At 38.9% G+C, this 15,686-nt stretch overlaps 1 protein-coding gene across 1 annotated transcript; it reads left to right on the top strand.

Annotated features, from left to right (window-relative positions):
- The first annotated feature begins 11,692 nt into the window (after positions 1-11,692).
- Positions 11,693-13,913, top strand: LOC132144724 (large ribosomal subunit protein uL5). Its single transcript, XM_059555287.1, has 6 exons — positions 11,693-11,786; positions 12,368-12,518; positions 12,647-12,753; positions 12,937-13,068; positions 13,601-13,711; positions 13,829-13,913. The coding sequence occupies exons 1-6, from the start codon at positions 11,781-11,783 to the stop codon at positions 13,856-13,858; spliced, it is 537 nt and encodes a 178-aa protein (XP_059411270.1). The 5' UTR covers positions 11,693-11,780; the 3' UTR covers positions 13,859-13,913.
- Positions 13,914-15,686: the final 1,773 nt, after the last annotated feature.

The raw sequence follows: 15,686 nt of genomic DNA, 5'->3' as shown, positions 1-15,686 counted from the left end.
TGCACTGCATTGTGGGTATTTTGTATGAATTTTACAGTAACTTACTGTATATGGTCATTTACAGTACTTTACTGTTTACGCAAAAGCAGTAGTGCTACTGTAAATGAAGAAGACAGATATCTATACATACAATTAAGTTGTATGCCTTTTTGTATGCAAATTGCCTTTGTCATTGTGTCCACAACTTGTATTACTCATAGGGCTATATGCATATTGTATTAATGTTTTAGGCCTATTAAAATGTCATATGATAATGTTTTATAGTTTTTTCCGTCTTGTTCTGCAGATGAAAATCATAAAATTATTCTCATTTCACACACTGGATGTTAATTTTAATAGTAGCATTTTCTCCAATAAAAAAACAACAACAACAACAACAATAATAATAATAATAATAATAATAATAATAATAATAATAAACGGAGCAGAAACAATAGGGTCCTCTCACCATCGGTGCTCGGGCCCTAATAATAATAGTAATCGACAGCTGGTTCCCATACAGGCAAATTAGGCATTTTTTGTTTTATTTTCATTCCAGGTATAAGAGCACAGGTGTGGTGATATTTAAATAACAACAATAATAATAATAATAATAACTTTGCTTAGACCTCACAAATTTTAAATTGTTGCTCACGTGCAAAGCCTGCGCAACAACCTGGCAGAATGTAAACTGATGTTTGTGTGACGTGTCGAGTGCGCGCAAAACTGACGTCTGTCAGAGTGGATCGCTACTAGAAGCCAGCTGCAAGTTTTTCTGAGGTAAGTACTTTTTACTTAACAAATTTATTTTATAAGTTACTTTTACAACGTAAACCATTACCAATATCAATTAAATATAGCTAAATTTATGAAGAAAGTAAATAATACAATCTAATAGGCTATTATTAACACGACAGTCTGAAGGAACTTTTAGTTTTCCTCAAAAACTGCCGCTTTCATATCCCATTATGTCATACAGTTGACTGACTGCTTTTAGATGGACCCAATGTAGTATTTTCACAATGGTTTTCCGTATTTTTTAAGACCAGTTATGGTATATTTTACTCGTCATTTAAATGAATGCCGTTAAATGTGTGTGACGTTAGGCTATTTAAAGTAACGTTGGCGCGAATTCTCAAACGCACTCTCTCGCAGTCTCTCTCCCCCAGTCCACTGCAAGCAAGAGCACACTCAATTGATACTGAAATAATGTATTGGCGCAACAGATTTGGCAAGCGCTCCAGCTCCAGTGTATATTAGTGCTTATTTGTGTTCACTCTCTGGTGAATGGCAAATGAATCTTACAACGCATTTTGCAGCGGTGAGCATCAATGTAGCCATTCACAGACATAACGTTAGTTGTCTGGTCTCTTGAACGCAATGACCTATCAAAGGTGTTCAAGTTAGTCAGAATCTACTCACTGCTCACAACGCCATTTTAATTCAGTGCCGAATTATGCAGGCTCGCGAATCCTCTCATCAACAAAGTCTAGACACGATGTAAGAGGTTTATTGGACCGACAGCAAATTGAATGCTGCAAACTGTCTGGTTCACCGTGCGATTCACTCTGCACGTGACAGAAATATGACATGTTAAAATAGTAACGCTTTTAAAGCAATGTAAAGGCAGACCAATAGATTAATTGAAAAATATTCATTGCAAAATATTTTAGATATTCTATGCTGATTATTGGTAAAACTGATTTTCTTCTCCCTTTTTTCAGTGTTGATTGTCATCTGATTGTGTAAGTGATCCCAGATCTGTGATTTAACATCTTCATATAGTCATTACCCATGAATCATTGACGAAAAATAATGTTTCTTCTTTTTCTCTTTTCCCTGTGTCATCAGGAGCTAACTACAGCCCAAAGGCTCTTTTAAGAGCCACAAGCACTGAGGATCTTTGGCTTTGTAAGTATGTTTTGACTATCAGTTCAGATGCATTAACATATTGTAATGCATAACTTAGGGCTTTACACTTACATTTCTTTTTAGGAGCACTTAGGTATTTTTTTTATTTATTTAACCTTAATAAAAATTAAATAAAAAATAAAGTAAAACCCTGCCCTCTATTTAATATTCCGTTTCACATGGAAATACTTCACAACACTGGAGAAAAGTTGTTTGCAACTTTCTGTTCACTGGGACTTTAATGAGGCTCAGAAGGGGCATGAATGCATTTAAATTTATGATAACAATATGTTATGAGATTAATGTTTTAAATAGAAGGTTTAAAATAGTGGGTCATTGACTCACTAGATTTGTTTGAAAACGCAGATTCATTCATAAACGAAACACCGCTGTGTAGTAGTGGGAAGTTTGGATAATTTTACTGACTCGGATATTTGAGTCTCGTTCAGCAAAATTAAAGAATCTTTTTCGAGTCATTTCGTTCATTTCAGAATAATATAAATAAAATGGCATGCAATGCAGCCAAAGCCAAATTATAAGAAACCAAAATGTTTTATTAATTGATTAGTTGTTGGGTCAATTTGTCCCTCCCGGTCAAATATTGCGAACTTTCTGCAAACAGCAACAACAATTTTAAGTTGTCAGTGCTGGCAAATGACCATGGTATAAGCGGGATTATCCATGGCTAGCTATGCATTAAATGATTTAGGGTCATTTCGGTTTGGGTGGTTCTTTGCCTCCATGTCATTAAAATTGATAAATGCACAGGGCCGCTTTTAAAGATGACTACTGTATGTGTTAATATGAACATTTAAGACCTGTGTTTGTTTTTAGATTCTTTGTCAGGATCAATCCTGAAGAGGGCACAAAGTGCACTGCAAAATTCGGTAAAAGCCGAAAGACAGGTGGAACTGTACAGAGAAAAGTTGCAGCCATCAACTCCCGGGTAGCAACATTCCTGCAGAGGCTTACGGAATTTGAATGGAAGACTGCAAATTAGGTAAGTTTCTAATGCAGGGCTGGACTGGGACAAAAATTTGGCCCAGACAGGCCACCACAATCAGTCAAACACCAGTACACAATCTTTGCAGTTCCATTAAATATTTGTCGCTACTGTACTCAGGGTGCCTGTATGGAGCCAAAAGAGTCTCAATAAAGATAAATGCACACACTAGAAGAAGAATGAGCTTTATTGCCAGGTATGTTCACACATACGAGGAATTTGTTTTCGTGACAGAGCTCCGCAGTGCAACATAACAGCGACAGAACAAAAAACACAATAAGGAATAAAAAATACAAAAAAATACAAATAGGTGGGTAAGGATTGACAATATACAAATTGACAATGTATGGCAGGTATATTAAAAAGAGCATTTATGTATGTACATGTATATTATGTGGAAAAATTGTAACTGTACGCTAAGTATGTGTGTTTGGATAAATAAGTGTATGTGTATATAAATATAAATATAAGTAGTATAGTGTGTTCCATGTATGTACATGTATATTATGTGCAAAAGATTTACGTGTACGCTAAGTATGTGTGTTGGATAAAAAGTGTAGTGTATATAAATATAAATAGTGTAGTGTGTCCCACAGTTATTATCAGCTGTTCATAAGATGGATTGCCTGAGGGAAGAAACTGTTCCTGTGTCTGGTCGTTCTGGTGCTCAGTGCTCTGTAGCGTCGACCAGATGGCAACAGTTCAAAGAGGGAGTGTGCTGGATGTGAGGGGTCCAGAGTGATTTTAACAGCCCTTTTGCTCACTCTGGATAAGTACAGTTCTTGAATAGATGGGAGGGTTGTACCGATAATTCGCTCAGCAGTCCGGACTACCCTCTGTAGTCTTCTGAGGTCCGATTTAGAAGCTGAGCGGAACCAGACAGTTACTGAAGTGCAGAGGATGGATTCGATGATGGTGGAGTAGAACTGTTTCAGCAGATCCTGTGGCAGGTTAAACTTCCTCAGCTGGCGAAGGAAGTACAACCTCTGCTGGGCCTTTTTCACAATGGAGTCAATGTGAATGTCCCACTTCAGGTCCTGAGAGATAGTGGTGCCCAGGAACCTGAATGACTCCACTGCAGTCACAGTGCTGTTCATGATGGTGAGTGGGGGGAGTGCAGGGGGGTTTCTCCTGAAGTCCACGATCATCTCCACTGTTTTGAGCGTGTTAAGCTCCAGGTTGTTGAGACTGCACCACACAGCCAGCTCTTTAACCTCCTGTCTGTAAGCAGACTCGTCACCGTCCTGAATGAGGCCGATGAGTGTGGTGTCATCTGCAAACTTCAGGAGCTTGACAGAGGGGTCCTTAGATGTGCAGTCATTAGTGTACAGGGAGAAGAGCAGTGGGGAGAGAACACAGCCCTGGGGAGCTCCGGTGCTGATTGTACGGGTGCTGGATGTGTATTTTCCCAGCCTCACTAGCTGCTGCCTGTCTGTCAGGAAGCTGTTGATCCACTGACAGACGGAGGTGGGCACGGAGAGCTGAGTTAGTTTGGGCAGGAGGAGGTTTGGGATGATCGTGTTGAAGGCAGAGCTGAAGTCCACAAACAGGATCCTCACATAGGTCCCCGGTCTGTCTAGGTGTTGCAGAACATAATGCAGTCCGATGTTTACTGCATCGTCCACAGACCTGTTTGCTCTGTAGGCAAACTGAAGAGGATCCAGCAAGGGTCCAGTGATGTCCTTCAGGTGGGCCAGCACCAGTTTTTCAAATGACTTCATGACTACAGACGTTAGAGCCACAGGCCTGTAGTCATTTAGTCCTGTAATTTTGGATTTCTTTGGGATGGGGATGATGGTGGAGCGTTTGAAGCATGAAGGGACTTCGCACAGCTCCAGCGATCTGTTGAAGATCTTTGTGAAGATGGGGGCCAGCTGGTCAGCACAGGATTTCAGACAGGCTGGTGTAACACAATCTGGGCCTGGTGCTTTTTTCCTTTTCCGCTTCCTGAAGACCTGGCGCACCGCATCCTCGCTGATCTGTATTGCAGGTGTGGGGGAGAGGGGGGATGCAGGAGGTGTGAATGGTGAGAGCGCTTGATTGGAGAGGTGTTCAGGATGGGTTGCAGGAGTTGTGAGTGGTGTGAACAGTTGTTTGGAGAGGCATTCAGGGTTGGTTGCAGGAGTTGTGAATGGTGAGAGCGGTTGATTGGAGAGGTGATCAGGATGGGTTGCAGGAGCTGTTAATGGTGTGAACGGTTGTGTGGAGAGGCATTCAGGGTTGGTTGCAGGAGCTGTGAATGGTGTGAACGTTTGTTTGGAGAGGCATTCAGGGTTGGTTGCAGGAGTTGTTATTGGTGTGAACGGTTGTGTGGAGAGGTGTTCAGGGCAGGTGATGGGTGTTCTTTCAAACCTGCAGTAAAACCCGTTCAGATCGTCTGCCAGTCGTTGATTTTCCACAGTGCTGGGGGGTGGTGTCTTGTAATTGGTGATCTTCTTTAGGCTTTTCCACACTGATGCGGAGTCGTTCGAAGTGAACTGAGTCCTTATTTTTTCAGAATAATTCCTCTCTGCCACTTTGATCTCCTTTTCCAGTGTGTATTTAGCCTGTTTATACAAGACATTGTCCCCCTTCACGTAAGCATCTTCTTTGGCCTGACGGAGCTGTCTGAGTTTTGCAGTGAACCACGGTTTGTCATTGTTGTAATTTAGTTGAGTCTTGGTAGGAATACACATATCCTCACAGAAACTGATATATGATGTTACGGTCTCTGTGAGTTCGTCCAGATCGGTGGCAGCAGCTTCAAAAACACTCCAATCAGTGAGGTCAAAACAAGATTGTAAATCCTGCTCTGCTACATTAGTCCATCTTTTTACAGTCCTTAATACAGGTTTAGCTGATTTTAGTTTCTGCCTGTAGGTCGGTATAAGATGAACCAGAAGGTGATCAGAATGTCCCAAAGCTGCTCGTGGAACAGAGTGAAATGCATCCTTTATTGTTGTGTAACAGTGATCCAATATATTACTGTCTCTTGTGGGACAAGTAACATGCTGTCTGTATTTTGGCAGTTCACGGGAGAGATTGGCTTTATTAAAGTCCCCAAGAATGATTAAAACAGAGTCTGGGTGTTGTTGTTCTGTCTCTGTGATCTGCTCAGCGAGTTTCTGTAAAGCTGAGCTCACGTGCGCTTGAGGAGGGATGTAAACACTAACCAGAATGAACGAATGAAACTCCCGCGGCGAATAGAACGGCTTGCAGTTAATGAAGAGCGTTTCGAGATTTGAGCAGCACGTCTTCTTTAACACAGTTACATCTGTACACCACCGTTCATTGATGTAAAAGCATGTCCCGCCGCCGCGCGATTTCCCCGTTGATTCTGCGTCGCGATCCGCTCTAAACAGCTGAAAGTCCGGCAGATGGACCGCGCTGTCCGGTATGGTGTCATTCAGCCAAGTTTCCGTGAAACACAGAGCAGCAGAGTGGGAGAAATCTTTATTTGTCCGAGAGAGCAGAAGCAGTTCGTCCGTTTTGTTGGGTAGAGAGCGGAGATTTGCCAGATGGATGCTAGGCAACGGCGTTCGAAATCCGCGTTTTCTGAGTCTCACGAGCGCTCCCGCTCGCTTTCCCCGCCTGCGCGTCCTCTTGAAGCGTGTGATCAGGGCAGCCGCTCCGCCGACAAGAATGTCCAGCAAAACATCACAATAGTCGAAAACCGGTGAAATATCGGGAGATGTGTGTTGCCGAATATCCAGCAATTCGTCCCTGGTGAAACTGATTGCAGGAATATAACTAAAGACAGGACAAACTAACAAAAACACAAAAACAACTGCAGAGCACGTCACGGAGGCAGCCATCCTGTATCGGCGCCACTCAGAGGCGCCACTACATTCACATATGCACACACAGGATTCATACATGCACACACATGATTCATAAATACAAACACAGGATACACAAATGCGCACAAAATTTACAAATGCACACACAAAATTTAAAAAGCACAGAAGATTCACAAATGCATACAAAATTCAGAAATGCACACAAAATTCAGAAATACACACACAATTCAGAAATGCAAACAACATTTACAAATGCGCTCAAGATTCACAAATGCACAGGACAAGATTCAGAAATTTATTTCTGATGCACACACACATATATCTTGATTTACAAACTGCTTGCGGTCTGTGAACTTCACTGCCTTTTTTTAAACAGGGAATGATCTGCAACCAATCAGATATCTCCCTTGTTTTAGCCAATCACAAGAACGCACTCCACGGGGGATTGTTTACTTATAAGCCAATCACATGAACACGTTCACACAGCGCGATATGCCTGTGGTGCAGCATATTATAGCCTACTTATTTATGAAATTGTATGAAAATACAGATGTTTAGATTACAATTCAGGTTTATTTTTTATTATTTTTTACAAAATATAAATTTAAAAATGTCTCAATACATGTAGCCCAGTGACTGCAGAAAAAAAGTTAACCATGGATTCATAAATTTGCAATAAGCAATTATTTCATTTTATTGAAATATTTTAATGAAAGTTAAAAAAAAATTACACCTTTTTGAATATTTAAATATATCTAAATATTCTTTTGGATGCAATATAGAAGTCACTTTAATTATAATATTCGGTTCTTACATGAAGAGAGAGTCAGTGGTCCACTGCGAGAGGAAAGTGACTCTCCGACTGCGAAAAGTGGGTCTCCGGCTGCGTGAGGAAAGTGAGTCGTTCGCTGCGAGAGGAAAGTGAATCGTTCGCTGAGGAAAGTGAGTTGCTCTTTGAGTGAGGAAAGTGAGTCGTTCGCTGCGTGAGGAAAGTGAGTCGTTCGCTGCATGACTCGTGAGGAAAGTGAATCGTTCGCTGCGTGAGGAAAGTGAGTCGTTCGCTGCGAGAGGAAAGTGAGTCGTTCGCTGCATGACTCGTGAGGAAAGTGAATCGTTCGCTGCGTGAGGAAAGTGAGTCGTTCGCTGCGAGAGGAAAGTGACTCTCCGGCTGCGGAAAGTGAGTCTCCTGCTGCGCAAAGTGAGTGTCCGGCTGCGCAAAGTGGGTCGCCGGCTGCGTGAGGAAAGTGAGTCGTTCGCTGCGAGAGGAAAGTGACTCTCCGGCTGCGCAAAGTGGGTCGCCGGCTGCGTGAGGTAAGTGAGTAGTTCGCTGAGGAAAGTGAGTCGTTCGCTGCGTGAGGAAAGTGAGTAGTTCGCTGATTGGCTTATAAGTAAACAATCCCCCACGTGGGGTGCATTCTTGTGATTGGCTAAAACAAGGGAGATATCTGATTGGTTGCAGATCATTCCCTGTTTAAAAAAAGGCATTTGTGTGTCGAGCCAAGTCAGGGGAGTCTCAAAATTCACACACAAATGCAGTGAAGTTCACAGACCGCAAGCAGTTTGTAAATCAAGATATATGTGTGTGTGCATCAGAAATACATTTCTGAATCTTGTCCTGTGCATTTGTGAATCTTGAGCGCATTTGTAAATGTTTTTTGCATTTCTGAATTGTGTGTGTATTTCTGAATTTTGTGTGCATTTCTGAATTTTGTATGCATTTGTGAACCTTCTTTGCTTTTTAAATTTTATGTGTGCATTTGTGAATTTTGTGCGCATTTGTGTATCCTGTGTGTGTATTTATGAATTATGTGTGTGCATGTATGAATCCTATGTGTGCATATGTGAATGTAGTGTGTGCATTTATCTTTATTGAGACTCTTTTGGCTCCATATGCCTGTGGATCCTTTAAAAGTCTTAATGTCTTAAATTTGTTAATGAAAAGATAAGGCCTTAATCAGCGTCAAAATGTCTTAAATCCAGGTTTCAAAGGTCTTAAAATGCAACCACAGAGAAGATTAACATTTTATTTGCACTTGTTGCTTTCTGAAATGTTAAATCCATGTCAATGCATTGCGTGTTATGACTGCTTAAAGTTACTGATGCATTTGAACAATAAAGAAATGTGGGTAAATGAGAAAAAGGCAAAATGCAAAAATGTAAGTTATTAAAATTGCAATAAACCATGCAAGATATCTCAATTTAGCACCTGCATACTGACAGGCAGCACTTTGTGCACACTCATTCGAAGAGTGAGCACACAGTCTGTCAACATTCGAGCACCCATTTCAGTTCTGTGCTTTTACAGATCAAATACACATATGTATGTGTCAAAATGCATGACATGAATAGTATTCACGTAAGCCCAGAAATTGAATAGTCCACAATCATGTCTTAAGTGAACGTAAATAATAGGGAAAAAATTGGATGCATGTAAGTAATTATTTTGGATCTGTGCATTCTGTCTTAAAGTAACAGTAGCCTATATACAGTATACTGATGCTGTTTGCCATTGCAATCAAACAACAAAAGACAAAGAGAATCACTCACTACTCTTGACCCGATAGCTTTACTATCCCCCCAAACCTCTACACAGTAGTAAGTGCTCTGGACAAGTGGACTTGTTGATTCGACTGGCACTCTTGGGATAATAGGTGGCAGTGGACTACAAAATCTCCATAAGTAGAAGTACAAGTAATATTTAAAGAAAAAGCTCTGTTAAGAAATTAAATCAAGGTAAAAAGATAACTGTGAACTACACACCAATAGAAAAGCAAATAATATAACCTTTTAAAGTGAAAGGTGGAGACAGATTGAGAAATGTGAGAATGATAATTAGGTGAAAGGATCACAGTTCTGCTATTTTTAATATAGGAAAATGTAAAGCGATAGTTGCATAGTGTACACTTACTTATTGTCTATTATGTAAATTAAAAAAACTCGACAATCTTTCCAAATTTTTACGAGAATCGTGTAATTCCTTTGCCCAAAAGAAGAGAAAGCTTTAAAAAAATAAAAAATATGTAATTTACTCACTCTTATGTTGTTCCAAACCTGAATGAATTTATTTATTCTGTTGAACATAAAAGATCATATTTTGAACAATATTGGTAACCAAATAGTCCTTTGAATTCTATGGTATGAAAAAATTAAATACTATGGAAGTCAATGGGGACCTGTTCATTTCTTAGAGACAAAACATGTAAAATTAATATCACATGTGCGGTGCTACCAAATCTGGTGCTGGTGCTACAATCTGTAGAACTTGCTGTGTGAGTGTGTTATTCCAAGGATGTAATTGTTTTGTTTTGTTTTCTTTATTTATTTATTTTCCCCTTTCTCCCTGTTTCTCTATCTACTTCCCATATGCAGAAAGGAATTGATGCCACCTGACACCAGTGATCTGCTGTGATTGGAGGAGTGGAAGTTTGGAACTGTTTTGAAGTGTATTTTTGATTGTGAATTATTTTTTATTTTATTTGTTTTGTTTTGTAACTTAGTTTTGTTTTAATTAGATGATTTGTTTATAATAAAATATTTTGTTTGACAAAAAAGCACAATAAACAATATGTTGATGTACATGGACTCAAGTCACTTTTTTTGGAATTGGTTAAATTCAATAGCATTAATGTAAAATATAAATATTAAAATATTATTATTATTAAAATAAAATAAAATGACTAATATACTGTTAAATGAAGGGAATCATACTGTAAAATGAAATCACGGTAAGGGCATCTTACTGTAAAGTTAAATCACGGTAAGAGCATCTTACTGTAAAATTAAATTGCGGTAAGGGCATCTTACTGTAAAATGAAATCGCGGTAAGAGCATCTTACTGTAAAATTACATTGCGGTAAGGGCATCTTACCGTAAAACACATTTACAGGTAAGCTACTGTAAAGGGGAACTTACAGTAACTTACTGGCAATAGTGCTGCCAGTAAGTTACCGCAAAAATACGATAAAAAGTCTAACAGTGTTGACTAAGGTCTATGACCTTAAAGACAGTTCTCTCTGGACTTTAGTCTGAGTAGATGTGGAACGGCCCACTTTACAGGAAAGACATGCAAATGTTTGCTTTAACGGTATTGTATTTACCAAGATTCATAAAAGTGCAACAAAATAAGCGGCTTTTTTTCTGTGCAGCAGGGATGGACTAAAATATTAAAACTACAGTTTTCTTCTTGTCCAAAATTATTTTTCAAAGATGCAAATAAAAGAAATTGGAGTACGCTTTACAAGAAAATACTATTTCAGGTTTTTTTTCTTCTTCAAAATTGTATGTTTATTTCAGTGTTACAATGTTTCAATGTTACTTGTCATTTCCTTGTAATTTTTGGGGAAGTTTTCTAGCTATTTCTGAGTGGAAATGGTTTCGACAGTTTTTTTTTCAGTAGGCTATATCATTTGTTATTTTGAGTAAGTATGTAAGTAGCCTATTTAACTTTGTATTTTTGATGACAGCCTGATGGATTTAATAACAGCGAAACTGCATTATTTTGCATGTCTCTCTTTGTTAACACACCGATTCAGATATTCAGCTCGTTAGAAGTGAGCTCTGTGCATGAACTGTGTTCTGATTGACATGGTCATATGGTGTTCATTGCTCAAGTTCAAAACTTTATTTTCTTTTGCAAAACTTTATTTGTTTGCGTATATATAAGGCGTTATATTGACTCCATTGTTGTACACTTCGCAGGGCGTCTGAAGCCATGAGAGAAACATACAAAATATGCAGAGCAGAGCAGGCGGCGCGAGGAATACAATTGAGAGAACCAATGCGCTAACGTTACATAGTCCTGTTTCATGAACATGATTTAAAACAGAATTTCCAATTCCGAGCCGAGTGATCTATGATAGGCTTTCCTAACACTGAAAACTATTTTCCCTTCACCAATTTATATATTCCCCTATATTCTGAACTCTTAAGCAACTGTGTAAGTGACTCATATTAAATCTGGTCTTTGACTTCAATTTTGGAGTCTTTGAATATTACCCAAAGTTCGCTCCGTAGCGCAAAGCATGCTGGGATGTGTAGTTCTGCGGACTCAAAACGCAGCATAAATGCTCTGCGCCGGAAGTGTTTCGTTCTCTTCTTAGTAATCAAACATGGCGGTGAGTACAAGAAAAATTGTGATCATGAAAGAGTATCATTAAAATCAACAAACATCTGCTTGTCGGCATGCAATAATCACGTAAAGCACACTGTTATTAGTCCCTGCCGCTGTGAAATACAGAAGGATGGCAGTATTTGTGGCCAGAATGATTAGATGCGGCAGATATCGGAGTTAGCTTTACAGTGTGCTGTAGAGCAGAGACGACAGGTCCCTGACTAGCTTAGTTACTTCTGTGCTTCCAATGCTGCCTGTACTGTTTCTGTGGAACCGAGAGGTTCCGGTTGAATAACCGGCATCTTCGTTGTATGAAAAGTGAAATGTTGATAGTTTGTTTGCTTATATTGCCATACTAGCAGCTTTCCGAATGGTGAATATGTCCGGGCATGTTCATCTCGGACCCATGGTGATAATGTAGTAGCTATTGGTTCGTTAGAGCTTTTCTCTTGTTTAGTACTTCATTTTTAAGAGCTATGGTTTTACTTTTGTTACATCTTCAGCCTGACATTGTGGGAGCTGGTGAGGTTTGTGAGAAACCCGGTTTCATGACAGCTAATTATTTGGCTGTGAATCGTTGAACAGGACCAGGGTGAGAAGAAGGAGAACCCCATGAGGGAGCTGCGCATCCGCAAGCTGTGCCTGAACATCTGTGTGGGGGAGAGCGGGGACAGACTGACCCGTGCTGCCAAGGTGCTGGAACAGCTGACGGGACAGACTCCTGTCTTCTCCAAGGGTAGGTGGATGTCAGATCTTTTGCTACTGGTTGAAGATGATTGCACTTTGTTATATCTTATGAATGTGGATTTATATTCATTCGTGTTTAAGTTGTGCCATGCATTAAGTCTAATTGTCTCCCGCCAGCCCGCTACACTGTGCGATCCTTCGGTATCCGTAGAAATGAAAAGATTGCAGTCCACTGCACTGTCCGTGGAGCCAAGGCTGAGGAAATCCTGGAGAAGGGACTGAAGGTGAGAGGAATCTGTAGTTAATGGAAACAGGCTGCTTATCTGTTGTGCTAAAATAAGCCAGGGCTGTAGCTCACTCATAGTGCATGCATAATGGGTTCTTTAAATGTCATGTTTTGTTTATGGATACTGTCTTGTTTGTAAGCAGTTGTTAATTTATTTGTTTGTGTGTGTCTGTATGTGTAGGTGCGTGAGTACGAGTTGAGAAAGAACAACTTCTCAGACACAGGAAACTTCGGCTTTGGTATCCAGGAACACATTGATTTGGGCATCAAGTACGACCCAAGCATTGGTATCTACGGCTTGGACTTTTATGTGGTGAGTTGCATTTTATTGATCCAGAAGGGTCACATTTATGCATCTATTTACATTATAGCTGCAGAATCATATTAATTTCCTGTTTGGTTAAGGAGTTTTATTTTAAGTGATCTTGTTCTGCCACTATACTTGCTCATCTGAGTATCCATTTTAATACCAGCTGTACTGTAGGTGGATTTTAGGAAGCACTTTTCCCTTCATGATGAGCTTTAGGCGGTCTGAAACTGAATTAAAGCAATAAGTCTTAAGAAACTGTGATGTGGATTGATTTTAGGTAACATGGAACAGAGCAGAATGGTTCTCGGGCAACACCGATTCAGTTTTGTTGTATTACTGATGTAATAAGTTCACAGTTGACTGTATATACAATATTTTACAATGGCTTCAAAAGCAGCTCAGCCAGTAATAAGTCCAGAATCATCCATATTATAAGTTATTTTACTAATGCGTGGCGGTTGTGGTGCAATACCTTTAATATCATGGTTATTTGGGCAGCTAGGAATAAGCAGTCCTAATTCTGTGTTTGCTGTAGGTTCTTGGTAGACCTGGTTTCAGCATTGCCGACAAAAAGAGGAAGAAGGGACGCATCGGCGCCAAGCACCGTATCTGCAAAGAGGAGGCAATGCGCTGGTTCCAACAGAAGGTGTTTAAAAAATTGATACCTATGTTGATTTAGTTTCCAAACAGTCTTCTTGCGCAAACGTACAAACTTTTTTTCCTCTATATCCCTAAATTTGCTTACGCTTTTTTTCTTTTTCAGTATGATGGCATCATCCTCCCTGGCAAGTAAAGGACCACCTTTTTCCCCCAATTTGTAACAAAGAAATAAAAGAAAAGCCCAAATATCATGCTGTCCATTCGTCTTTATTTGTGGTATGACACTGGTGTTGCTCACTTCACATAGTTTGTGTTAGTGTGGCATGTGACAAAGTTATCAATTAAGTACATGAAATGACTTTTGTTGAAATTTTAGCAAGTTATTTTAAAACTGAAATATCAGCTGCATTTAAGTGGTACAAATTGTAGGAAGTACTTTTTGCCAGATTTGTGATCTTGGGTGTCACCTTTTTTTTTTTTTTTTTTTTTTTTTTTTTAATATAATAATCTAGACACTTGTGTGGTAGTGTTAAATTAATTTTGAAGTACATTTCATTACAAATACAGTAGTTTCTGATAGTTGAGGGCTGGATGGTGATTATGTTGCAGTGAATAGTGAAAAAAAGAGAAGTTTTTTCTTTAACAAGTTTTATTCAGTAAATTCCAGAGATTTAGTGCCAGATTATTCCAGGCTTTCTAATCTGATACATTTTGCATGTTATGCATCAATTTCCATTTGGTTATGTATTCAATTGTTGACAATTTTGTTTGGTATTCTATTGGTTCTTTTAGATTATTTTGTTTTATCATATACTATTATAGGTAGTTGTTTTGACCTCTACAGAGGAAAGTAAAGACCCTTAAATGTAACTTAAAAGTGGGTTAAAACGGTAAATATGGTATGATTTATTTTTTTAATTCATAGCTAGTCTATAAATCATGTTGGTTAATATGTGTAGTATTAAGCACATTCTTTGGTGGGCAGTATCAATGGTTTGGTGCTAAAAAATCATAGTTTGGCCAAAAAAATTTTTTTTTTCTTCGGTTCTGATGAATCGTTCATCTTCGGAACACAAATTAATATATTTTCGATGGAATTTGAGAGATTTCTGACCCTCCCATAGACACCAATGTAATTAACACGATCAACATCCAGAAACGTAGCAAGGATATCAGTAAAATAATCCATGTGACATCGGGGGTTCAACTGTAATTTTATGAAGCTACAAGAATATTTTTTGTGAAAAAAAAAAAAACCTTTATTAAACAATTCGTCGTCTACTTGTCACCCTGGCTTCATTTTGGAGAGTATCCACTGAATGCTAGGGTAATGCGGAGGACACAAATTGTTGAATAAAGTCGTTTTTGTTTTGTTTTGCTTTGTAAAATTATGGTTGAACCTCTGATGTCACATGGATTATTTTACTGATGTCCTTGCTACATTTCTGGACATTGATCGTGTAGGACCCTTGCTGTCTATGGACGGGTCAGAGAGCTGTCATCAAAAATATCTTAATTTATGTTTCGATAATGAACAGAGGTCTTGCGGGTTTGGAACAACACGAGGGTGGGTAATTAATGTAATTTTGGGTGAACTACCCCTTTAATTGTGTGTCTGAGTGGGGTATTGACTTTTGCACTGTACCTCTTTGTACACTGAACAACTTTTGCAGTTATTGGGTTTGTTTATTAAGAGAGAAAACTGATTAACTTGATTTAATACTCCTTAACTGTCACTCACATTTTTGAACATAGACGTGAATGTGCACTATCCAAACTTAAAATGTTTATTAATTCATGATTGAAAACATTTTGTAACATGAATTTGTACCATTTTCATGGTAATCCAATGTCTGATTTTAATATGGTTTTCAAAGGATAAAATTTGAGATTTTAAGTTTTCAATTGATATATAATATCTGATGATTTTTAAATTGTGCTAGAGAAAAAGGCAATGAAGGAGACTTTTTGTGACAAAGGACAGAACTCCTGTTATGATGTAGATGTTTTCTATTAAGGAG

The sequence above is a fragment of the Carassius carassius genome, chromosome 8 (assembly GCF_963082965.1).
Source record: "Carassius carassius chromosome 8, fCarCar2.1, whole genome shotgun sequence".
NCBI lineage: Eukaryota > Metazoa > Chordata > Actinopteri > Cypriniformes > Cyprinidae > Carassius > Carassius carassius.
This window is presented reverse-complemented; position numbering and strand designations above follow the sequence as displayed.